Source organism: Melanerpes formicivorus, unplaced genomic scaffold (assembly GCF_026170545.1).
Source record: "Melanerpes formicivorus ecotype bairdi unplaced genomic scaffold, bMelFor1.0.p_v2 SCAF_13, whole genome shotgun sequence".
NCBI lineage: Eukaryota > Metazoa > Chordata > Aves > Piciformes > Picidae > Melanerpes > Melanerpes formicivorus.
The window spans coordinates 10,747,359-10,773,239 of record NW_027142365.1 but is presented as its reverse complement, the minus strand read 5'-3'; the positions used below and the strand labels follow the sequence as shown (position 1 = coordinate 10,773,239).

General features: G+C 44.8%; 1 protein-coding gene across 3 annotated transcripts in view; it reads right to left on the bottom strand.

The window, feature by feature from the left end:
* MKX (mohawk homeobox) overlaps nucleotides 1-25,360 on the bottom strand; it is a 47,604-nt gene extending 22,244 nt beyond the window's left edge. For 2 of the 3 annotated variants that reach the window (XM_068146049.1, XM_068146050.1), the window contains exons 1-5: nucleotides 25,271-25,360; nucleotides 24,740-24,982; nucleotides 22,713-22,872; nucleotides 15,867-16,020; nucleotides 14,755-15,090 (exon numbers count right to left, since the gene is read on the bottom strand). In XM_068146049.1, the coding sequence (XP_068002150.1) occupies nucleotides 14,755-15,090; nucleotides 15,867-16,020; nucleotides 22,713-22,872; nucleotides 24,740-24,921 (832 nt within the window). In that variant the 5' untranslated portion in view covers nucleotides 24,922-24,982; nucleotides 25,271-25,360. Of the gene's footprint in view, nucleotides 1-14,754; nucleotides 15,091-15,866; nucleotides 16,021-22,712; nucleotides 22,873-24,739; nucleotides 25,043-25,270 lie in introns of those variants that run through there. The other variant, XM_068146051.1, reaches the window with a different exon arrangement.
* Between the last annotated feature and the right edge of the window lie 521 nt (nucleotides 25,361-25,881).

Below are 25,881 nucleotides of genomic sequence, written 5' to 3'. Positions count from 1 at the left end.
TTGGTGTTAGAGTCCTGCTATAGTAATCTGTCCCCACATCAGGGCACAGAAAGACAGACAGAATTTCGTGCAGTGGCCACAGGGTGTTGGTGATGAGAAAAACAACTCAGGTAATGTTAGTCTTCTCTTCACTCTGAACTGAGAACAGCACCTAACATAAGCTAAAACTTTACTGAAAATTGAAACAACTAAGGAAGAGGTCTGCATAAATATGGGGATGGTTATGCACCACTTCACCATCTGCGTTCTGCTGGATCTCTAAGGAAGTACCAAAACATCACAAGACAAATTTGTTGTGTGACATGTACCATGCAATCAGTATCACAAGTAATGAAAATCTCTGTCTTGGCTTCAAGCGAAGTGGTTTAATATCCTGTGAAAGGACAGAATTAGACCACACAAGTAATTGGGTCAAGAGGATAAAAAGACTAAGAACTATTGATTCCCTGAGCTTCTTGAGATCTGCAGGTCTGCTGTCTAAGGCAAATCATGTTAACAGAACCATATACCAGAAATCATCTTTATGGCCAACACTCCAGAGAAAATACCAAGGAACACTTGTTTTTTGTCTGTCTTTCTTTTTTCCATGGTGAATGTGTTGCCCCTGTAACAGCCTCCAGTCAAAAGCCCAGCTCCCCTCTCCAGCTGGTGCTATCTTGGCAAGCTAGAGCAGTCTATGCACAGCCTAATCCAACTTGCACACCCCATCTTTCAAAATTCTATTTTCCTTGTCTCACTCTCTTTATATTGCTTCTGGAGGTTTTTTTGTGTATGTCTTTGCTGCCGTTCCCTTCCCACCCTTACTGCTCTCCAACTGCTTGCTGGGCAGGCACAGCAATTCCATGTAAGGGATGCAGGGAAGAGAAGCATTCCTTGATTCTTCTGCGCACAGTAAGTTGCACGACATTTGATCATAGACAGAGATTAAGTCATTCATGAATAGGGCCCAAAGGGAGGAACAACTCCAGAAAAACAACCCTCCTCGCTGGTAGCAAAGCATCCAGGACTCCACAGTCATTACTGCCGCACTTGCAGCTCCTAGCTGATCTGGCAAAGGGAGGAATCCAACTGCTGGCCTCCGTGGTTTAAATAAAATGTATCTACAGCAGCTTGGATCAACGTTTCAAAATGTTCCACGTTATTTTAGTCCAAGGACAAGCTTTTAAAATTAAAAGAAAACTTTGGCTTTAATTACAGATTAAAAGTGAAAGTTGTTCAAAAAGAATGCATCTTCTAAGAAGAACAGTAACAGAGATGATTTAAAATGTATCTCGTTCTGCTGACTCCCAGCATGTGACAAGTCTCCTTGTAAAAATGTAAAACAGAAGTTTGAAAGTGATTCATTTGTGGACAGTATTTAGGGTGCTTCTGCCTTGCTGTCATGGATCTTTGGCATAGTTCAATTTTTTCCCCTACATTTATACTTTTAAGCTAAAATAAGTGTCAGATTTTGACGCACAACGCAACAGCCAGAAAAGAACCACAACTGTAACTTTACTTCCTTTTACCCTAAATTTTGTTACTACATATGTGTGATACAGCAAATGTCACCACCCTCTATATAAATGCAAAGGGTTTATTCCAGATCAGCTAAGAGCAACATAATCCCAAAGTGGTTAGGTGCTACAATGGAGAAGCTGCTGCACTTGGGATGATTCTCAGCAACAATTGCCCATCTGAAAATCGTTAGTGCATAGCAGTGGATTTTCCACATGTTCATATGCTGGACGAGCAGGTTGCCCTTGAAGTATGGTTCCCTGGGGGAAGAAGGAAAACCCAGAGAAAAGTATTCTATTGTCAGATCACGGTTTTGCTAAAGCCAGACAAAAATATGGTCAAGCATTCACTTGGCTGCTCTGCTGGCAAAACGATAGGGTACCGAAATGGAGACAGCTAATGAGGAAGGCAAAGAATGAAGCTCAGGAAGAAGATGATCTTAAAGAAGTACAGATATTATTTTCCTTTAAAAAAGGATCAGAAAGGGGCTTAAGCATGCAAATTCAATAATTTTCAGATTAGTGACCTTTACTTTTATAAGGCCAAAATGTTGAGAAGGCGTAGTATTGCCCCAGTAAATTATCTCATCCTGTAATTCAGCTGTGTTTGAAGCGCCAATCACCAACTATCGAAGGAGCCTACATATAAAAAGGGTATGACTATAACTAGGCAGTATTTGGTATTTAATGCCCCATTAATCGATAATTTGGCTTGAAGGAGGAAAAAAAAAATTGGCAAAAGGGAATGGAATTCTTTAGCTCCTTGTTTTACTTAAGAAAAATTCCCAAAGGGTTTCACTTAAACAAAGAACTTTAGTTTTCCACTGGAAAGACAAAAAGAAAATCTTAGTCTAGCATATCCTGCCACATGCTTTAACTACACAGTAAAAGAGTATGTACTTGGATCCCAGGCACATTTCAAAAGGGTAGTATTTATTAGCTGCTCTCTTGCCAAGTTCCACTATTATAATTTTACTATAACTAAGGTATATTTTTACTAACTAAATTATATTTAGGTCTTTAGTTTAAGCATTTAAAGGACTTGGAGTGTCACGTATGGATGATATACAGGAATCTGTTGATTTGCTCCTTCCTCCTCTCCTCTCCAAACAGTTATCTGTGATCTCATGGCATTTAGCATTCCTAAACCCATAAACCACCTGTAAACATACGCAGGGGGCAAGCGAGCATCATCTTCAGGTGGCACAGAACTTGCCAAGGATGCAAGGAAGCCCTGTTCTAGATCACCCACAACACACCCACCCCTTGCACCCCAAGGGGCAGTACAAGCTCCCTTCTCCCCACTATCCACTTCAGACACCAACTTTGCATCTCCAACTCTCTGCTGCACTTCACTCAGCTCATCCAGACCTGGCATTTTGCGGAGATCTCCTGTTCCCAGCTGGGGCTGCAGACTGGCTTTTTTTATGCAGCAGGTGTTGTGTGGTGGGTCACAGGCTCTCTACAGGCCAGAGCGGGAAGCAGCCAGTGACTCATGCCAAGTTTGCCGCAGCCCCTTATCTTACACTCTCTGCAGAGAGCATGGAGCTGCTGCCTGGAGGCTGTTAGGATAGGATGGAAAGAGGATGCAGACATGAGGCAGAAGAGGGTTTTGCTATGTTCATATTGGGCTGGATGTCGCCATTGGTCTGGACAGGGAAGGGTGTCTCTGAGCAGCCAAGATGCCTGTAGAGAAATGACAGAGGTTCCAAAACCTCAGCAAGTGCAGCAATATTGTGGTGCTGAACATATCCTTTATTTTTCCTATTTTGTACAAGGAATGAAGGAAGAGCAGCGTCCAAATATGAGCAATTACATTCTCTGGGTGTCACAATCTTTGATCTGTGAGCAAAGATCCCACTGAAAGCAGCTGGAGTTCACCAAATGAAGTTTGGAAAGCTTTGCAAACATATGAACACTCTGTCAAATCATTCAGTGTGCTTTGAAGCCAAAATGCTCAAAAACTAGACCAGATCTTATCACATTGGATTTTTTTGCCTTGTCCATCATAAAGCCTTCCAAAGACTTAATTTTAAAACATATCTCAGTGCCATCAGTTATTAGGTAAGGCTAAAGATGCTTTCTAGTCAAACACCAGGTGAAATTATTGGCTCCTTTTGAATAAAAAGGCAGAGAATCAGGGATGGGAACCCATGAGTTGAATGAAGAACAGAAGACTGAGAAGTATTAATGATCCTTTCTCTATACTGCTCTACATACAGCAAATGTAACAAACAAATACCTGCAGCCAGGAAAAATTATTAGTGCTCATCGTTTCATTAGATGAGGAGTAAAGATGGCATCAGAAATGCTGGGAGACTACTAAAAGGAAAAAAATGGTTTCCTGCTATTTTTATCAATGTTAAACAAGCACTGAGGGTTTGTTTGGTTTTTTTTTTGCTTTGATTTAGCCAGCAAAAAGACGGCCATTGCATAAAACAAAGGATCACTGGGATCAAGACCTGCAGGTCATCTTCATCTTGTCTGCTGATTTCTGTGACTAGGATTTTGTGCTTTTCTGGGCAAGCTGGAGTAAGCACCTGAGTGAGGTATAGAATTTGGAAGGGAGATATCTCTTAATTTATGGATAATACGGTAGGGACCTCTTTTAACTTTGCAAAGTTCACTGCCATGCTGAACTACTGCACAGGTCTGAGTTGAAGGAATAAGCACAGCAAATAGCAAAGCAGAAGGCTTGAATTCCATAGATACCGTCATCACTGAGGAAATACATGTGAGTATGTATGTGTATGTATATGAAAGTTTGTATGGGTTACAAGCATTATTAGTGTCTCTGCAGCTGGCCAGAGCAGGACAGCTTTTCTGTGTTCTCCTCACTTCAAAAAGTGTCTCTGAACACCCAGGACTACTGGGATTCAATAATTAGGAAGCCCATAACAATTGCAATTCTGATACTGCTGACAGGGAAGGGATAAAGGAACAAAGGCCACTGCCTTCTGGAAGAAGCTCCTATTTAAAGATGATCCAGGGGACAGGAATTAGTGAGGCAATACCCAACAGTTACAGCAGTTAAACAACATGAGAGGGAGAAAAGCAGGACAACGAATTTAGTGTCTGTGTAATGGGCAATGCACCACCCCTCCTGTGCAAAGCTGCCATAAATAGTCCCAAGGAGACTGTTTAATTTGCACACCAGCTCCAGGACCTGCTGCCCAAGCAGATATCAGTCCAGACTCCCCATGGCTTAGTCCACAACAGGGCAAAGCCAGACCGTGTTCCTTGGGGTGGGAAGAGCAATTAGAAGACCAGGGACCTGGGATCAAAGTCTCCCTGCAGTCAACGACTGAGACAAATTCTTCAGCACACCAAGATCTCATTAAAACTGCCCACAGTGTCTAGCCCACAAAGTACATCTAGTGCAAGGAGAGCAATCCTGCTGCTGTTTTGCAATGCATTACAAAATACCTTGGCTAGCAGAAAGAATTTTAGTCAATTCGCTCCTGAAGCGCCAGGTCGTGAAGAGCCTTCATTTTTCCAGCAAACTGGATTTAAGCTGACAAATAGTAACTGAGAGGAGAAAAAAAAGAAAAAAAGAAAGGCAGAGAAAAAAAAAAAGGCAAAAAAAAAAAGCAAGCCTGACAAAGTAAAGGGGAGATGGAGAAACCGACAACATTTAACTTGGTCTTCGACAGTGTAAATCTGTCAATACCCACAAATGACCACAAGGCCACATGCCAGTTTTCACTCTGAGATACCGTAACTAAGACATTTGGCTGGTACCTCACCTTGGAAAGAAAGTTTTTACATTTAGAAATGTAAAACACTGTAACATTTAAGGAATTTTGGCTACAGCCCACTAGCCAGCCTCCCTCCAGCTTCAGCTGAGGGATTATTTTGAATGTTGCTCTGCTTTTCACGCATCTGTTGCCTAAATCAATGTGGAGGCATGAGGGAGGGACTGAAAATTGGCCCTAGACGTAGTGGTATATTTTAGTGTCATAACTGAGAGTCTTGGCAATCCCTTTTAACTTGAAATGTCAGTGCCATACCAAACGATCTGGTCATCATAACCTCAGCTTCTGGCCATCAGTGAAAGAACAGAGATAGAGTCTCCAACATCAGGTTTCAAGGCCACTGTGAAGAATTAAGGAAAACACATTTCATGGCTCGTTGGAATCCCGCTTTACCTATTTTTGTGTTTTTCTTTTCAGCTGTTCCAGCTCTAGCTGTTTATCTGATCTTTCTGTTTGAACTGTTTTTTACTTTTTCCAGATTTTCTACAATGCAGTTTACGTCTCCAACTTACTTTCCTGCTTTAAATTGCTGTTCCTTTTGGGTGTTTTTTTTTTGTAGCGCACATAAAACTCCTGTTACACAAGCTTTCTGCATGCTTTGACTGCTTAGGACATACTTCTAACAGATCTGAAGTGGCTGATGACAATTTAATGCCATAAAGCATAAAAGACCTCAGTCTTTAGCAGTCACTGGTAACTTCCACACCTACACCTTGTATCTCATATCCAAATTTTTTTAATTTGGAGTGGATTAAACTGAATCCAACTCTGCTTTTTTGGTTCTGGATAACTGGAAGATGAATTTTAAACATGGAGATGAAGGATGGCTTTCCTGGAACAGGTGTCTTTGGAACATTCCCCTTCCTTCATGGAGATGGCAAAAAAATCTCATACACAGACCATACCCACAGGTTCCCCACACTTTCTCAATGCCAGGTAAAAAGTCATCCACAACCAGCACTAGTCCACGTAGAGATCCCTTCAAAGCACTCCTCAAATTGAGCCAAAATGCTCCTGAAAGCTTCTCTGTGAATACACATGGAAGAGCATAACTGCTTTCATCATTATGTTTCTGGTATTCACATTATGGACAAATGACCTAAAAAAATTCAGTTAAACACATAAAGGAGTTCTTTTAAGTTGCAGAACGACTTTCAAAAACCACAAACCTGCAAAAGGAAATAGGATTTGCTGGATCAGATAAGATTACTAGTTTATCTGGTCAGGTACTGTTAGTGTGTAGCTTTTTAGAGAAAAAAAAAAGAAAGTTAAAAACTGAGGAAGTGGTGGTGAATAAAACTAATTTTGCATTTCAAGACTGAATCATTTTTAGAGAGATTTTAAAAAGAATGCAAACAAAAATCCCACTCAAAAGAAAGCAATCTGGTCTTTTGCTTCCCTTATTTTTTTTCCCCCTCTATAATGATCAGCAGATAAATTCTGCTGTTTGCAGCAGTGTGAATTCAATTTTTTGTTCTACCTAGAAGTGATCAAAGCCTGCTTTGGAGCAAGATCCTGCAGAGATCTAAGCATTCGCCAGCCGAGTCAGAATATTGCCAGGGTAAGGAAAACGATTGTGCATGTAAGCAAATGCAGAATAAAGCAAGACACTCTCTTTATTTACAGCTGTCTGGCTGAATACAAACAAGTTGCTTTTCACTAGTCTGACCACGGGCAGGAAATATTTCAAACTCCAGGTCTACAGAGAGAAGCTCACAGTTTTATTCAGCAGTCATCACGCTCCAAATTTACAAGCCTAACTCGGATGGTTATTACTGGGATGTACCTGCTTAAATCCTTTCCACAGATGGAAGAACGAACGCTGCCCATGCCAAGTTGCAGTCTGGATTGAATTTTTACAGCTGGGTCATAAATTTGCAGATTAAAAAGGTTCTAATGGAAACACAGGTATAGCCCTAACTACAGCAACATGACCAGCAGCACTGCAAAACTGTGCAGGGGACAATCCTTGCTAGAAGCAGAATTTACCAGAACATTACCCAAAGTTGTGTTATTTCTCCCCAGCAGCGGAAGGAGGCTGGGACATGCAGGAACCCCATGCCAGGTATGAAGTTTCAATTGAGATGTTTTTCCAGAGAGAAGTTAAAATTTTATGGGTTTGCCTTTCTTTTAAATTTACTGCTCCAGAATGTGGAAAGTCCAGCCCTCGTTCCCCACCTGCTACTACCCTGTCCTGCCTGTGCCTGACTTTCCTGCACCTTGTCCCCTCCTGGTCACACTTAGCTTTGTGTGTTAATACATGTCACTGAAGATGGTAGTTACTCAAGGAGATGACAGATTTTGTATGTACAAGTAATTCACCAGGTAAAAAGGAAGGGTTTTGCCCCTGCAATTTCTCTTTCTTTGCCTTGCAGCTACTGCAGGCAAATAAAGGGCACAGGCAGCTGCAGAGCTACATGAGCTCTGAGGAGCAGATTGGGCACATTTCAGTGTCAGACCCAGTACAAGTCTTGCTTGCAATCCAGCACTGGGGAGATCTGCCTCCAGCCACAGCTTTGCATTCAAAGTGATATATACAAGTGTGTGATTTCAAAGCCACTCCTGACAGGGTGACAACACACATTTCTGCTTTGCAAACACTCCTGTGTTTTGTTACTTTTCTCTCTTTCACATTTAGAATTGTGCTGTATTTTTCATGTTTATTGGCCAACATTCCCTCCTTGGCACAAACAGCTGATAATTACACTTTGCTGCTAGGTTTCCCAGGTAGGGGAAAGAGCAGACACACCTTCCTTTGTGCCTATAGGAGTGTATCAGGGGAAAGCCATAGTGTCTGTAGTGGCAGGGTCCCTATGTACACCAACGCAGAACAGGGCACCCAGGCTACAGCAATGACCTACTGGATGCAAACTGGTGCTCTGCCCAATGTTGAACCACTTCTGGCTGCTGTACCAGGGCTTTCTGCTGCTCCCCCAGCTGCTTCATTTCCCTATTAGCTTGTCCTCTGATCTCCCTCTGCCTTCCTCATTCGGGTAGCGCTTTCTTTTGCACTCACAGTTGCAGCGGCTGTGGCTGGCCAGTGTCTGCAGGGCTAAGGATGCCCTGGGTTAGTGTAGAAACCAGGCCAGCTGACATGCTGCAAGGCAGCACAGAACCCTGACGTTTCTGCTTTAAGAGAAATGCACAGAAATTTGGCTACTGGAGAAAATCCTGCTCAGGCAGTGGAAGGAGAGAAGGAATCACAGCTATGTCACTAAATCAGTTTTCCCAAGCTGTAGTTTCACACACTCTTTACATACTCCTTAAATTAACTGCTAATTTTCTTACTAATTTCCCCATTATATTCATTACTAGCCATGCACTCTACAGCTAAAACTGGAAAAGAGTCTGATTTATGATCATGTGCTTTTCCATGCACATAATTTCCTGAAACATTCACATTTGGGTTGGCCCCAGGTTTTAAGACCAGCATAATTCTAAAGACATTTTGAACAATGGGGATAAATATTTCTTTCTCTGAGCAAACACCTTTGCTGAATGAATGAGGCCTGAGGCTTGCCAGGGAACAGCCTTTGCTTAGGCCTGGAGCATTAGTAAACTCTAAAGAAGAGCATTAAAATATATAGTTGTTAGGAACCAGTGACAGCACCATACATTTTTCCTGCTGTGTCTGAGAGAGGTCTTGAGCAAGCACAGGGGGCTACTGCTTTTTTGGCTATTGCTGCAAATATTTGCATTAGGGAAATGTTAATGATCTCAGAGAAACAGAGGTGAATTGCTGTAGCGGCCCAGGTAGCAGCAACCTGAGGCCCTGGAAATGTGGCTGATCCCCTGATTGATTTATTTTTTTGTCAAATGTGGTCATCTTTTCCATTTCTAATTATTCATACAAGAAATTCACATTCCCAACGATGATAAAGCTGTCAGGAGTCCTGAGATGTGCTGCCCTGAAGCAAGCTGACTTGAAGAAAAAACTCAGCAGCCAAACAACTGGCTCGAGTGAGCTTTTACTGAAATACGTGGAAAGTCTGTCGTGACATCAACAGAAGCAAAACCAGCAGAGGTGCACACCCACCTCCTCTCCTCAATGGGGTCTCCACAATAATTACAGCCAAATGATATCCACAAACTTGCTGCTATAAGAATTCTGACCTGACATAGCCCTATTTCCATTTCTATTTGGCTGGTTGGCTCCAGACAAAGCTCCCTCCTGACCATTAGCAGTCCCTGGGTGCCTGGGCTTTTGGCAGAATGTTCTGCCTCCAGCACCATCAATGCTCCCAGCCCACCCAGCACTCTCCCTCCATTTCTCCACCTGAGAGAGGTTGAAACTGATACCTTTCCACAGAAAAGATTCAGTTCTGATGGAGCACTGCTTTCAGGGTCATGTGGAAATAATCCCCTTGCAGCTCCCATATTGAGAAATTGGTAAACTGAAGGGAATTTAAAAGCAGCTTATTTGGCTTTCGCTGTTCAAACCGAAAGAAATGCAAAAAGTGAACAATCGACTTAACGAGCAGGGAGCGGGCAGGAGCTTTAAAATTCTCAAGTTTGGGCTATCACATCTGGTGTATTAAACCTGACACTGTCCCTGTAGAACAGCCTGCTTCCTTTTAATCTTTCTTTAGCAAACCCAACAGAACAGCCAGTTAAACACAATCCTCTCCTCCATTTTCAATTCCCTGCCATTTCAGTGTTGACGAATCGGGTCGTGTCATAATAAAATTCCCGCAAGAAATACGATCTTAACTGGGTAACCTTGACATTGCAGTTATGCTGCTGTGTGCATTTAATACTGTACTTGACATTCCCTTTTTCCATTTCACTTCTGGACAACATTAGGATCTGCAACAAGGACCTCCTTCAGCACTCCCAGGTTCCCATTTATTTTAAAGTATCCCCAAGGTCTCCAGCACCATTTAGACCAAACTTTGCGAAAGTCCCTGGGACGAGCGGGTTTTTTTGCAGGTCCCTCGAGTTGTTTCTGAAAACAGGTTCCATTGTGCTCATATTATGCTTTTAAATTTTATAGCTCATTTTTAAATTACATGTTAATTTCTAAAAATGTTAAATTGCGAGAAAAAGTTGGCAAGGACCACACAAAAGCACAGCACTTGCTCTGCAGCTCCCATGTGTCTCTCCACAGTACTTATGTGCAGAGCTACAGCCTTAAATATGAGGGCTCTGTACGACTGTGGGCCTGATCCTGCTGAGGGTCTCAGAGTGTGCTGCAATATGCATACGAGGATCATTCTCTACAAATCACAGACTTTGCGGGATCTAAATGAAAGTAAGGAAGGCGAGGAGAAAGAAAAAGGGAGTAGTGTGAGAACATCAAAACCAGAGCACAGTCCTGAGTATAAATGTCTAAAAATAGCGATCAAACATCTTCAAAAATCAATCAGTCATTCAAGAGGGTTTTTTATAAAAGCCACCCTCCTTTCCAGGCCTGCAAGTCTCTAGTTTCATCACTATTTTTATTTGTTCTGGCTTTTCTACTGTGCTAAGTAACGTATAAAGTGAAATCAATGAAAACCTGCCTAACAGAAAGAAGTTAGAAAACTCCCTGTCCTGCCATTTCACCTCTCCTTCTCTCATTTTCGTTTTCGCTTGCGTTCACCAAATGCAGCTCACCAGCCAGCGATATCCCAGAAAGTTGGGGTTTTTCATTTCCTTCTGCTGTAACGATGCAGAACACTTTGTTCCCACAGGTGACTGACAAAAGGGTACTCAACAGAGCTCTGCAGCGTGATTACAGAAAACCTCAGCGTTTTAGTGATCCGTAAACCAAAGACTGCCGCTGCCGCTTTAGATTTACGTCTAGCCTCACTATAAACATTATTAGATCTTTTCCTTATAGATTTCTGGAGCGCTTGCTGCAGTTGGACTGTTGTTCCTGCGTGAGTTTGTACAACAAACAGATAGGCAAGTCTGGTTTGAGTTATTCCTGTCACACAGCGCACCTCCTGTGAATGACAGCATGCCAAGGAGTTAATGAAAACTTGTTCTCCAACACTGACTTTTAACTAAACAGAAACACTGAAGCGAGCCTTCCAGTGGTCAGCTGAAGACACATATTTGACCAATTATATACATTTATACACTACACTTGCACTAGAATTGATCGGAGCTGAAATGTCTGCCCTAACGGCACACAGGCCTGTGTCAGGCTGTATACACGAGCAGATCAGTTTACGACACAAACGCTTCCATACGTGGCTGCACTCTGCCCCAGCCGCTCCCTTCTCCCTGCTGCGGCCCGCCGCCCGTGGCAGCTCCCGGGCACACGCCGCCGGGGTGGGACGAGCGGCCAGGGAGGCAGGAGTGTGGGCACCGTGGCTGTGAGGGACCTGGCTGGCGCCGTGCTGCTCCCACTCCGGCACTAGCGCCGCTTCCCAGGGGCTGCACCACTCGTGCAGGGCGCACAGCGCAGCCGCTCTCCGGCCCCTGAGGTATAACGCCTGTCCTTGATCTCTGCATGCGATTTCCCAGTTGCATGAGGCTGCAGCAGCGTATGGACCTGTGTTTATAAGCACGTTAATTACTGAAACAGGAATCTATGCAACCCCTTTTCCTTATAAACTTTAAACTGCAACTTCTTGTCTTTGTCACTGGACGCTGCACTCATACCCCATTAATTTGGTACGGGCCACATTGACCCCAGGCACTGGACAAGTCACTCTGAGCACACTGATGTACCTGAGATAAGGGTTTGGCCCATAACATGAACCAGATGCGGTGAGTAAGCTTTCTACTCACAATCTGCTATGAAAAGCTGCTTTTCCAGGAGCCACAATGAAGAATTAGCTTCAACACCAGTGACTGCCTGCTGTGAGGAGCACAGCAACCTGGCCAAATGTGTCTCAAAAACCAAAACGTCAATGCTGCACAAAATGCTTCCATAAGTTAAAACACCTAGGGACTTCACCATTCTGTTTCAACCTATCTGTGTTCGAAATTAGATGCTTCACTTAGAAAAAAACTGCAGTGGGGAGTCCCTTACAAGTGTTGCTATCACACCTGAAAATACACTTGTTGCTTTCAGGAAGGTCTGAGTGGTACAGTCAGCCATGCCCTGCGACTTTGCTTAACCAAACGCATTGCAGTTATTCTTGAGAACGCAGATGCGGTACTGCTATACAACTGCACTGAGAGCTGCCATCCCAGATATTCAAATTACAAAGACACACACACTCACACAATCCCTATTTATCTCTTCCTAGCGAACAACCATTTTAGTACGCTCATCTATTTGTAAGCAGATTTCATGACTGTATGGTAACTAGAAAATATCTTTGCTCATGAAGGGCTCCATTCCTGCACATTACAACATCACCAGAAAACCATTAATGAGACTCTAACCTTGCAGCTGAAAATAAGCCTGTTTGTACCTATTATTTCCTGAATGTGTGCACATATAGGAAGGATACACTATTTGTTTTGTATATGTGTGTACCAAATAATACAGGGTGTGCACATAGTCCCTTTTTTATCATCAGGCTACTGCTTGTCTGCTTTGGAAGTGTGAAAAGAATCAAACTGTATCCTGAGAGCTGCTGGGGTGTTCTCATCAAAGACCACAGCACTTCAAAATGTTAACAAAGATATTTAAGAACTGATTTAAAAACGACCTCAAGAGGAGTTCCAGGAATGTCATTTATGAACTTTAAAGACAAATAAACTAGTTTTCAGTCTTTCCAGCCCAGCTTGTGAATTCAGTTACAGCATGCCTGTTTCAACCTTCTCATTAAAGACCATATTTTTTGGTGCAGCTTGAAAACTTGGCAAGCAGAACTTAATCCAGTAGCAAATTTATGACGATTTTTAAAAAGTCATTGTGTCCATTTTTAAGTTATGATATAAAAGTACAGCAAAACAGAAGTTTACATAGCTGAGCTGCTGCATCTGTTCTTGAGTAGCTTTTCACTTAAAAATAAAACTTGGCAGACAAAAGACCCATAATATGGACCAAATGCATTTGGTATGTTGAAAACCAAACACCTCCCCACTTGCCCCACTCCTCCCGCCCCCAGAAAAATGCTAAATTAACAGAGAGAGTTAATTATGAAACTTATTCATCATGCATGTACTATTCTTGCTCCCTTTGAGATCCTGTTTCTCAACAGGGGCCCCACTTCCCAACTGCTCATCTATGACAACCTACATGTACCAGTGTCCTCCTGCCCCCACCAGCATCCTGAAATCCTTGCAGTCCCTCCACCAGGACAACAAAACCAAACCAATCAAAACCACAAACAAACCAACCAACCCCCGTGAAATATATCAGGAAAGAGAGTGCAAAAGCTGCAAACTTGAGAGGCTACAAAAGCAAGGGGCACATGAAGCTCCCTGCCAGAGAAGCCAAAGGGAACCCAGTACAAGATCTAAATCTATATTAACTGTAGTGCAAAGTCCTCCAGTACTTTCAGCAATATTCATCCATCTCAAAAGTGATGTTGCCTACAGGGTGGTCCTTGGCAAAGTAAGCCTCCAAGAAAGGCTCTAACACAACATGAAGGGCTGCTGCAATGGGTGGAAACCTTGTGACACTGGTGAGGACTCCAGAGCCTGGGATGCGAAACTTCATTTTTTTCCAAAGATAAGCCTTTGCCTTATGTCTCCAAAGAAATACAGCAGCAGCTTCACAAGAGGAGCCTTCCAGCAGTCCCTGTCCCACAGAGACCTGAGTAAGTCCTGATCTTTCCCTGATGTACAGCAATTTATTGGCATGAATCAGGCAGTCCCATGTGCCTTCCTCTGGTAAAACAGCAGATGGTATAAATCATGCTTTTATGTTTTTATTGATAAGATTAAAATAAGTTACATGTAATCTTTTAAAAAAAACCATGAAGACAAGATATTTAAAGGTCAAGCCTGAGGCCCTTTAACTGAGTGCAGTGTCTGGAGAGCAGTGCAGAAACTGATGTAAACTAACCCATGTATTCCTAAGAAAAGCACGAGCACCAAGGGGCCACCCACCAGAGAAGACACTCTGAGACAGAAAAGATGCTGTGCAACAGGGGAAAGTGTTCACAGGCACTCACAGGAAGGCATGTAGCTCATTAAAGTGCCCCAAACAGCTACCTAGAAGTTTTAAAGCCCTTTTCTTTCTCTCAGCAGGGGTCATACAATACTTCAGTCCACCTCTGGTCACTGACCGTAATGCTGAAGATTTTTCTCCTTCTTTAGGCTTGTTTAGTGCTGATAAAGATAGTCTGTGTCATTTCATAAATTGGCCCCATAGCTCCATTCAAAAAGCAAACTAACTTCATTAGCCATCAGCAACTGCATTTAACTGCAATATTACAGGTAGAACTCCTCCCATGACTGACAGGCTGGAGAAAGGCTGTCCATAAGAATGCATGGACCCGACTGATTTACCCTCATGCAAAAGGATGGATAGGGAGTTACGGACTCTCCATATGAGAGCAGGGATAAGGGTTCGTCACTCTCATGAGTAAAGGCACGATCACAAGACATTTCAGGTGACACCATCCACCAAAGCTGGCTGTTTTAGGAATGATGCAGAAAGGATCCCTTACCTGTCCGGTAGACAAAATTGCCTTCTGTCTCTGATGATGATGGAGACACCAGCTCTTCCTCAAATTCATTGGAACTAAATGAACCAGAGTGATTCCTTTGCCTTGTTTTTTCCATCATAGCTGCATTAGTAGCCATGACATGTCTCAATGAGTCATTCAGGTAACGATTCAATAAGCTGCTTTTGTATTTGGGGGGTGACACGTAATCCTCATTGGCACTTGTTTCTGGTCTCACTCCTGTTTTTATTACTGAATTTTCAGTTTTAATCACAGTGTGATGAACTGGTTTGTTATATCCCCCTTCATTCATATGGTTTCTTGGAGGATTTTCTCCATCTGGAAACAAAAGAACAAAGACACAGTAATACATTAAACACTTAATGTTTAACAAGAGACTTTCTCTACAGGTCTTAAATTGCTATAAATTTAACTAAACCGAGAAAATAACTTTAGACTTCGGCATTAGGCAGTGATTTTTCATTTGCTTCTGTTCACACATTGCTTGTAGTTGTTCCCAGGATTCTCAGATGTTCCAGCTACTCCAAATTAATTAACTGTAGGAAACAGTCTCTGAGTCTAATTTCTTCATGAGCAACACAAGGCAGGTAGAAAAATACCCTGTTAACTGTCCTAAATCAGTGATAAGTGTTTAAAAGGCTGTCTGAACAAGCTGAATTCTTACTATCATAACTTGAAATTTGGCTCTCCCCAATAGTACAAAACATTTAAGTTTACTTGCTGCAGCCCAGGAAATTAACAGTCAAGAGATTTCTCATTTCCTTAAGTCAACAAATATAACTTTTTTAGCTTTCAGACAGATTAAAGGAACAGGCTTGTAGAACCTAATGAACTACCAATTACACTTCCAGTAACAACATTACATGAAACAGGCAAAGAGCATGCAACCAGCCTGCGATTCCAATTAACCTACACAATCCCACTTTGCAAGGCTGAGTAATAGCTGGGAGCTAAAAAAAGGTCACCTAATTCACAAAAAGCAAAGGAGGATCCACCGAGGGCGTTTAGTGAGAAATCAGAGCTCATAGGGTATCTGATACTTCCTAAATATATTTTTAAGTGGTTTGAAACTGATAAAAAGAGCAGGAACAAACCTTCAGAGCATGAGTCATCGCTGCTCACGCTGAGTCGTTCAGCATTGCCTTGAACATACTTGTTGTACAGTTTTATTCGTAAAGCCCAGCTAAGATCTGGTTGCCTGACAGTGTTCTTCAGCCGACGTCTTGCATTGGCAAACCAGTTTGATACCTGCAGACAAATGAACGCATTAGCTTCCCTTCAAAGTGATGGGGAGAAACAAATCTAACCCACTGAGTTTTGGTGACTTGTATGTATGCCCCAAGAAAGTGACAAACAATGGAAAGGGGAACAGGAGTCCATGAAACTATCACTGAGCAGAGCATGAACCTTAGACAAGAAGGCAGGTTCAGGCTTTCCACCCTTCACAAGTATTAGGAAAGTTATTATCAACAAGGTTTTATTTAAAGTGTCCCAAAATACTCATTTTATAGTAGATTTGGTTTTTTTTTTGTGGGTTTTGTTTGTTTGTTTGTTTTTTAATTATTCTATTTTAAAGGTAGTGCCCTGAACTTTCAATATGAACCTTTGGGCTGTCACTAAGCTGTTTTAATCTAGAAGGTTAATATTCAGTAATTTGCCTTTGACATTTATGTAGGCTGCAGTTAGGCTGTTAAGTGAGAAAAAGCCATTCTGAATTTGGTTATATAAAAGCCCAAATTGTCCCTCGTGCTTTTTCAGTACTCTGACAAGCAGTGGGTATCAGGAAAGTCCTACACAGATACATCTTGGAGTCATTGCAGAAATCAACCATTTGCTTTGCAGAGCAGTAGCTTATATGAACTCATTCTGTTTTGGAAATTAAAAAAAAAGAAATTAAAAAATCAAAACCAGTGAAAATGTTTAGTAGACACCTTGTGTGGAATCTGTTTTCTTTCTCAGCTGCAGAGCGCTTTTTAGAGTTTGACATTTGCATGCATCCTTCTAACATACAGGGTCACCAGAAAGTCAGGCTCAAACAGAAGGATTTCACAGTGCCCTAGATACCAAAGGAGCAAAAGGGCATGGTATAGTCTTCTGTGCCAGCAGTGCTAATCAAATCACCAATGGGACTTGCAGTGGCTTTGCATGAAAACACACCTGAGAAAATGCTGCCCGTGGTTTAACTTAAAAATATATATAACATAGGAAATACTGATACTGACAGAGCGACCTTACCATAACCTCACTATGAGCAAGAGTAGAGGAAAGCTACCTACACTCTAACAATATTTGTTTAATGATAAATCAGGTCTTAAAAATGCTATCTACTCTTTGCAGGAGTAATTATATTTTGACAGGCCCTGTGCAAGAAGGAGGCAGAGCAGCAATACTTGCACAAGAGAATGTAAAGAATGTTGGGAGTCTATAACCCCACTCACATCTTAGGGTTGTGAAAGTGCACACAGAGGAAGCCAGAGACTACTGCAGGCATATTCTGACCTGGGAAGTATCATGCCAGTTCATTTATGTCAATCTGAGAAGCAAGTTAACACATGTTTTATCAATACATGCTACCCCACCTACCAGAGAGCCAAACTGTAGGCCTCAGTGTTGGATTTTGGCCCTAGTTTTGCCATTTGTCTTTTGTAGCTAAGGTTGCATAAGGCACTAATTACTCCGAATCAATAATCAATCTGGGGTGATTAGGAGAAAAAACAAACCACAACTATCTGCATAAAGGAAAAACAAAACTGCAGTTCAGAGTCCCATCTAGAACTCAGCAGCAGCACCTTAAGCCTGTCACTTTGATTTTACTTAAAACCGTGTTTACATAAAACAGGGTTCCACCAAAAATACACTGAGCCCTGGATCAGCACTCAGATGCCAAACACATAACTTCACAAACCATGTAGTTTACTCTGACAGGTTAGAAGACCAAAACTGTAGCTGGCAGAGAGGAGTAAGTAATTTTCATTCTCTTCCAGGGCTACCTACATATATTCATCATATTGTCACAGCAATCATTACAGTAAACCAGAAAGGGTGGGCTGGAATCCATCCACTTTCTAACACCGTTAACAAACCATCTCCAGACTGCTCAGCTGAAGCAGCAGTCACCTGCCTGCTGCATGATTTACTAGAACTCTGAAATCAAGTACATAGTGATAGAGATGGATCAATCCAGGGTTCCACTGACTATCACAGCAGTTATTGCAACACCTTACAAAACTGACATCTTTCTAACCTCTTACGAGAAAGATTTCATTATGCTCCATTTCATTACATATTGAAATATTTCATCAGTGAAGTGTCATGTACATAAAAGAAAGACAGGGTAGTATTAGTGTGACTCATACATAAAAGCAATTAAATATAGCAGGAGTGATTTTTTGCATGGTACTCTTGGTTTATTTTTGGCTCATTCTTCCCATGCCAACGCTTTGCTTCCTATCAATATGAAAAGATGAGTCATATTTTAAGTCTTCTGCTATGAGAGGGGGAAATAGTAGTATTTGATCATTATGAAAGAACCTGATGTCAGCATTTACAAGAGAAGCTTTCTGCTAAAGCACAAAGCAGCAAACTCACTCCAGAGACTCTTATCCCAAATGCAATTACAACAAGGCCCATTAAAGCTGAAGGGAAGTTAACAAATCCACTTAAGAGATTTTTAGGTATCTCTGGGTGGTTTTCTGCTCTTGAGCACTGATGTATGTTACTAGAAAAATCCTGAATCTAAGACGTGAAGGGATTTTACATCTCTCCCACTCTTCAGTCTTGGACAACCTCAAGGCGTATGGACTGTAGAAGCTGCATGGCTACAGACTGTACAAGACAGCTCACCCTGACCTTCAGCCACCACCTGGGTTATTACAGGTTGTTATGGCTTCTTTAAAGCCAAGGACAGTTTTGTCACTCATTTCAGCCAGCCCCAAATATTACCTGGTGCACCTATATGGTCTTTAAAAAGTCACATGCCTACTGCTGTAGGTGCCACTCATTACAAGTGCCTGTTTGCACCACACTTACTTAAGCTACTACGAAAAGAAACAACTAGAACTGCCAAAAGCCATCCATCCTTTGCCCTGGTCCTGAGTTACACTACTGTGACATCAGAAAATAATGAAAAAAGACCAAAATAATGATTTACATACAAGCCAATGGGAAAATTGTAGTCTCAGAAAGCTCCCCAAGAACTAAGTATCTTGAAAAAATGCATGATGAAACTCACTATTCTCATAAAGCAACAATCATATCATTCTGCATGAAATAAAAAGACAAAACCCAAGGAGAGTGGTAATAGATGTGCCTTCCAGCACTCATATTTTACAGCAGTTCAGCCATTCCCAAAGAGCATCAGCTACTTGTATCAGCATCATGAAATATTGACCCTCTGACTTTACTTCTGCAGAGACTCTTCAATTTTACTGTAATTTGCTCTGTCTCACTGCTTAAAGGTGGCCAAAGTTTCAGAAAGGAAACAGAAATCAAGTGCTGCTTTTCCTCTAGTAATGCAGATATGTCTTTATGAATCTGAATACTATTCAGTCTGTGGCAGCACACGAGCAATATATTAATTTAAGTATTGCAAAAAAGTCTCCTGAACCATACAGCCATTCAGATTTCTTTCTGGATGGAATATGCAGCCATCTTTCTTCCTCATTTCACATGAGCATTGAAACTAAGATTTAAAATACAATAAATCAAGCACTGTGGTAATAATATAACTGAAAATGTAGCATATGAATAGGACAAATGATTGGATTCTCAATTACTCTAATTGGAGGAAAAGTAAAAAGACTTTTCAAACTACTTTACTTTTTTTGGTTTCCTGCTTTGGCAGCTGGGGAAGTATAAAAGTTTGGGCTGTTGGACTGAAAGCTGCAATCACATTTGTCTTGAGGATTCCTGAAGACCTCGTTGGTTTGCCCAGGAATACTTCCACGCAGAATCTGCCCCAGGTTTTGCTATTACTTTTTAAGAAACAAGATGATTTACGACTCCTGCAAATCTCTACCTCCTTGAAAGAGTCTGACTTTACTTCTGCAGCGCTGTTGGACATGTAGCTGGAATAGCCCCGCTGCTGTCCCATCAGTGCGCTCAGGAACAGGGGCTTAGGCCAAAGTGCGAGTGAAGCAGAATACATTAATTTACAATCAGGCAACTGGGTGATAGAAAAACTAATTAAAACAAAATTGTGGAAGAGTTGAAATATAGATACTGGCCTAGTAACAGGAGAAAACTGTTGGATGGGCTGGATGTTCACCTCCTTGTCTCACTGAAGGACTGGGTTTATCTATGCCTCAGTCCTGCAAAAGCACCTTTGGACAGATGGTACACACTGGAATAAGGTTCATGAGATGAAAGAAAAGCACACAGAAAAGAGCTACAGCTACATTACCAACATCACCTTTCAGACACCTGCTGAAGCTGATGACCTTTTCCACAGTTAGCAGTTAGGTGAAAACCAAAAAACCCAACCATTCATTCCCTAACTGGCATTCTGGCAGAAACTCAAAGGGCTTCCAAGAACAAGGTGTCAGCACACGAGTGATACTGGGAAGAGGGAACATCAGCAAACAGCCTCCACAGGAGAGGAATGCTGTAGAGGCAAGTGTACATTCCCACCAAGAGCAAACACCATGAGACAGCACCAAGAAATGGAAGAAGAGTACGAAATAGGAGACAGGTCAGCAAACGTGAAGGCATTGAACCCAGAGAAAACATCATACAACAATTCTCTAATGATGTCTGGATTAGAAAATCAATCACAGGAGACCCTGGTTGATGATTCTGCAAACAAAGTGCCCCTCCTGGGACAGAAGTAATGATTTCCAAGAGATACCAAAGTCTAGTCCCAAGCCTGTTCTTGGTTATACCGCTCAGAGGAAAGAGCACAACCTTTGAAGAAACTGTTTCAGATGTACCCAGTGTGACTGACTTCATAGCCTGGCACTTTCTCTCCCAGCCTCAGAGAACAAGAATTTTGATCTGGATTAGAGTCTTGTGTTTTCTGGGCATCCAAAAAGTAGATGTGAGGTGTGTGCTGTTTTGTTCTTTCAGGCTCAGGAATTATTGCTGTTGCCAGACATATGTATTTACCTCTCATACAGATGCTATCACATTCCTGGATTAAAAGAGCACTGCACCCAAATGATGGAAGAAACATCTGGGGTTTCCTTCTGATGGTGTGCTTCTAAATGAAGATAGATGTGCTGGTTTTGCACAGCTCTTTCAAATATTAGTTCACAGAACTAAGGCTGCTCAAAGTCAGCTTCAGCATAAATGCCCTCGAATCAGTGTGGTCTAACAGAGATAAATGTAGTCCTCCATGATTCTTTCAAATTTTATTCTACACCTTACACAGATTGTAAAACTCTATGAAGTATCAGCCATGGCTCACTTGACACTTTTACAGAGACTAACAGCATTTCCCCATCGAGCTTTATCAAAGCTGCCACAAGAGAAACACTACCGAAAAAACCCACCCAATTTCCCCCTTGTCTGTTTGCTCCAAGGCATTTACAAAAGAACTCCCTAAGATATCATTAATGTGAAAGTCTCCCAACAAAGGTTCTGGGTGCATGTTTTAAATCTCATGTCAAAATACAAGCATAGTCTAAAAGCTGTCATCCAATAAACTACTCCTATTGCATTGTGGCACTGAATGGACAGTGTTTGTGTGATCCTATTTTTAAAAGTCTGAGCAAAGCTTTCATGAGCAGTTTTTAAAGGCAAGAGAAGTTGTTTTAACTGTCTCTTCCAGTTATAACTGGCATTTTCTGAGACATTAATATTATTTTTGTCAAAGCTATAATGTTTTTTCTAGTGCAATAGTTTCACAGTGAGGTACTAGAGTGTAAAAGTTTCCCATTTCCCCATTACTAGCACTGAAGTTCAAAGCACAGGCTTTTCTGAAAGAGCACTCAAAACACTAATGCTCTATTACCACCTTCTTTTCCTCATAATTCATGTTATTTTGAAATCTTCATGTCCTTTGCAAAATGACACATGCTGTGCTAGGCAGAGCTCTGCAGACCCAATCCTACAAACACCTGTGCTTCATTTTCTGCACCTAGCAGTAGCTCGCAGTAAGGAAATTAGATTATTCACAATACATAAATCTCTGCAGCATCCAGACCTGAGATAGCATCACTCAGCAACCAACGGCATTTAACCACACACTGCGACAGAGTGCCAGATGGCAAAGAGAACAAAGAACTAAGATTTATAAACACCTGCAGCCAGTTTTATATCTCATACCGCAACAAAGCAGCCAGTCATTTCAGGGGAATTTTACCTGCAAGCAGAACAATTACTCCCCATGCTTAATTAAGCTATAATGATGATTCCTGCAAGACTCTGAGGCAGTCTCTACGTGCTAAGCCTCTGCAGGCAATGCGTATGGTAATGCTAAGGGCTGTTCAACAGGTGATGATTATTGCCAGAACAATAGAACTGTTCTCGTTCCAGCCCATTATCAAAAGGGGAAAGAACAGCTGCTTACAACCTCCTCAACAGTTCCTATTCTACGCTGAAATCTCACATTACTGGTTTGGGTTTTTTTTTCTTTCTTTTACCTAACGGATTTTCAAAGACTAAGCAAAAACATTTCCACTGTATTTATGAATGAGCTGAAAGGATGAAGGCGTTTTTTTCCTAGACAAGGGAAAGTGCACATCTTTTGCCGGTTGCCTTTAGCACTTCCCCAATCAACATAGACAGATGTGGGAATTCCTGTTTGGGGGACTGGAGGAGGACACCTGGGGAGAGTGGAGGGCAAGATGTGTACAGGACCCTTGACCTTGCTGATTACTCTGGCACCCAGCGCTGACTCTTGCGCAGCTCAGAAGGGTTGTGGCTTATGTCCCTGTCCCCCGCCCTCGTTCATGAAACGCCCCAAAGCAGCTGCCGGAGGTGAGGGTAGGGGGTTCTCTTACCTGCACCAGGGTCATCTGGGAACCGAGGGCCAGCAGAATCTTCTCGGTCTTGGTAGGGTAGGGGTTGTCGCGGTGCTTGTAGAGCCACTGCTTGAGCGGCCGCGCCATGTCCTGCAGCGCCTGCCGCTTGTGCCGCACCTTCCCGCCGCTCTGCCGCGCCCTGCCGCGGAGAAGGGACGCTGAGAGCCGCGGCCGGGACGGCGGGCACCGGCCCGGGTCCCTCCACCCCAGGCACGGCGCCGACCTCCCCTGTGCAGGGATGCACGCCCTGCCTGAAGGGGAACCCGGCTCGATGGGCTGCCCGGCTGCCCGGTTCTGACCCTGCGCGGGGGACACTCGGGGATCTTCCATGGCCGCAACCATGGTCCCGGGCCCGCAGCTGCCCCGGACTCCCGAGGGGAGGGCTCAGGGACGATGCACGCGATGATGCTGCGGGCCCGAGCGTTTCTACTGCGGGGATTTCAGCGGAGTTAGAGCTCCGTCGGTGCGAGCTTTCAGTGTCCCGATGCCTTCGTCGCTTGGGCACCTACCAGGTGTGCGGTCGGTCGTACAGAGGGGCTTTGTGGAGAGGCCAGGACCTGCCTCGCACGGCCCCAGCCGCCCAGCGCAGACAGCCAGGAGAAAGCGGCCAACCGAGCCTGACCCCCAGCTTATTCGCCAGTTACATTCGAGCTTGGCATCGACCACCTCCCGGGTCATTTCTCTGCGCGAAACTGCCCCCGAAAACCCAGGCCTCCCAGGAAAAAAAAGGTGAAGGCGTGAATAATTACATTCAGATCCCAATGAAAAAATAATAAAAATGAAAGAGTTTCTTTGGAAAACACGTTCGAAAACAAAAAGCACGAGAGAAAAACACGGGGGATGGGAAGCAAACTCCAGAGGCGGTCCGAGGCCGGTGGCGTGGAGGCTGCAGGCGGCGATGGCTCCCGCCGCCGGCAGCAGGGGGCGCCAAGGGGCCGTGCGACTCGGGCTGACCAGTGCGGTGCAGAGCCGAGCCGAGCCGGGCCGAGCGGCTGCGGGCGCTGCCTCGTACCGGGCTACCTCCGCAGCCCAGCTCCGCCGCGACCGCTGCTAATGACATTCGAATGAAACATGACCTTCTTCCAACCAACCAACCAAAACCGCCGCTAGAAGTACGAGCTGATGCAATCACTAAGGTGGAAATTCGGCAGTAAAACCAGCTCCCCGCGATTTCTCAGCGTCGGTGCCTCCTGACGGTGTTTTTTAGTATTTGTCAAGCTGACCCGAAATGTCTGGGTTGTGCTCGCTACTTCATCCGTCTGAACTGCGGCTGAGAACGCGCCGGAGCTAACACATCCTCTCATCACCTATTTCACCTCTTCCAGCACAAAAGAAACCCCAAGAACCCAGTCGCAGACGGCACAGCCTCAGCTGCCTTTTTATCAAAATCGGTCTTAACATCGCCTTGCCCAGCCCTTGACTGGCATCGCGCTCTTTCGTTTTAAATCGCATCCTAGGGAATGCACTGACAAGGCAGCACTTTCCCATCCACTCGCTCAGCGGGCTGCAAACCACAGGGGACGGCGGAATAAGTACTGGGTTCGCGCAATGCCCGGACGCCTTCAGCCCCGCCTGCGCAAGCACAGCCGGCGGGGTCTGCTCCGCGGCCGCTCCATCCCTCAAGTTTCACTCGTCCCACCGTTCGCTTTTGTTTGGGACCTTTAATTACATGAAACGCTCGACCATATAAACCGCGTGAACCTCGGGCTGCCCGGTTTGGTTTTGCCTGGTAGAGAGGGGGAGGTCAAACACCGCCGGACAGGAGCGCTCTGTCCGGCACATTCCAGCTCACTCTGATACCTCTGCATCACCTATTACCAGAATTTCTCACCGTAGCTGTGGAATGAAAATTCCAGAGTATGGACCCGGGGCGTGGGGCAGGACCCATCTCGAAACCCATCTCGCAACCCGAAACCGGCTCCGCGGCTGCCGGGAGCGCCGGCAAAGGCACGCAGGGGCCGGCACGCGAAGCCGGTGCGCGGCGCGGAGACGAGCGCACGGCATACCCCGTCCGCCGGTTGCGCAGGCTGAGGCTCTCCTTGATGGACGGACTGTCGGGGAGAAGCACCTCGGCGTGGTGCGGCCCCTCCACCACCCCCACGTAGGGCCGGCCGCTCCGCTCCCTCTCCTTGGCGTCCTCCTCGAAAAGCACCTGGCCGCTGAGCTTGCTGAAGACGATGGTGTTCATGGTGGGGGAGCTGGGGGCCACCGTCGGGCTGGCCGCCGGCTCCGAGGTGCGGGGGCTCGGTCTGCGCTGCGGGGAGGCGGTAGCGGTCACCGGGCAGCCGCGCCGAGCCGCCGACACCCGCCCGGCGAGACCGGCGCGGGGGTGGGGGGGGGGAGCACGGAGGCACCGGGCGCCGCCTGCCCACCCGCGAGGGGGGGGAAACAGCCCGCCCCTCCCACGGTCCTGCCCTCCCCCCTCCCCCTCCCGCCCCCCCTCTTTCCCCAGCCTGGGGTCCGCTTCGGCGGCCCAGCCTGCTTCCACGACCCCTCGGCCCGGTCTGCTCCCACGGGCCGACCCGCTCCCCTCGCACCTCGCCGCCAGCCTCCGACGCGCTCCTCGCTCCGTGTCGCAATAGTTAGGAGCGCGGGGTTTCGGTTGGGTTTGGTGTTTCTCTCGCGCGTTCTCTCCTTTCCCCCCCCCCTCCCCCGGAATGATTTTCCCTTTCCCCCTCCCCAAACGGGGAGGGAAACAAATTGTTTTTAACGACCACCAAATGCGCGGATCTGGCGCCCGGAGGCACAGCCGCGGCGCAGTCACTCACACTGTTGGGACGGCCGCTCCCCCTACCCTGGCGGGGCAGGGGGGTGGGGGAGGAGGGCACCGCCGGCGAGGGGACCCCAACAAGGGCATGGGCCCCGCCCGGGCAGCGCGGCGTCGGGAGGCGGTGCGTGGAGGGGCGGTAGGAGCCCGGCGAAGGGCAGCCGAGGGGCGGGCAGCGCACGGCTGGGTAGCCACCGGTATTCAGGGGGCGGGCAGGGTCCCGGGAAACGCGGCGGAGAACACTGGCTGTGAGCACGATGTCCACGGGAGCAACCCTCGTCGGGGACAAGGGGCAGACCCGACCAGCAGTGGCCGTGCTGACAGCTGCATCCCTGCGCCGCTCATTAGCACCGGCCTTTATTAAAGCTGAGCCAGAAAGCA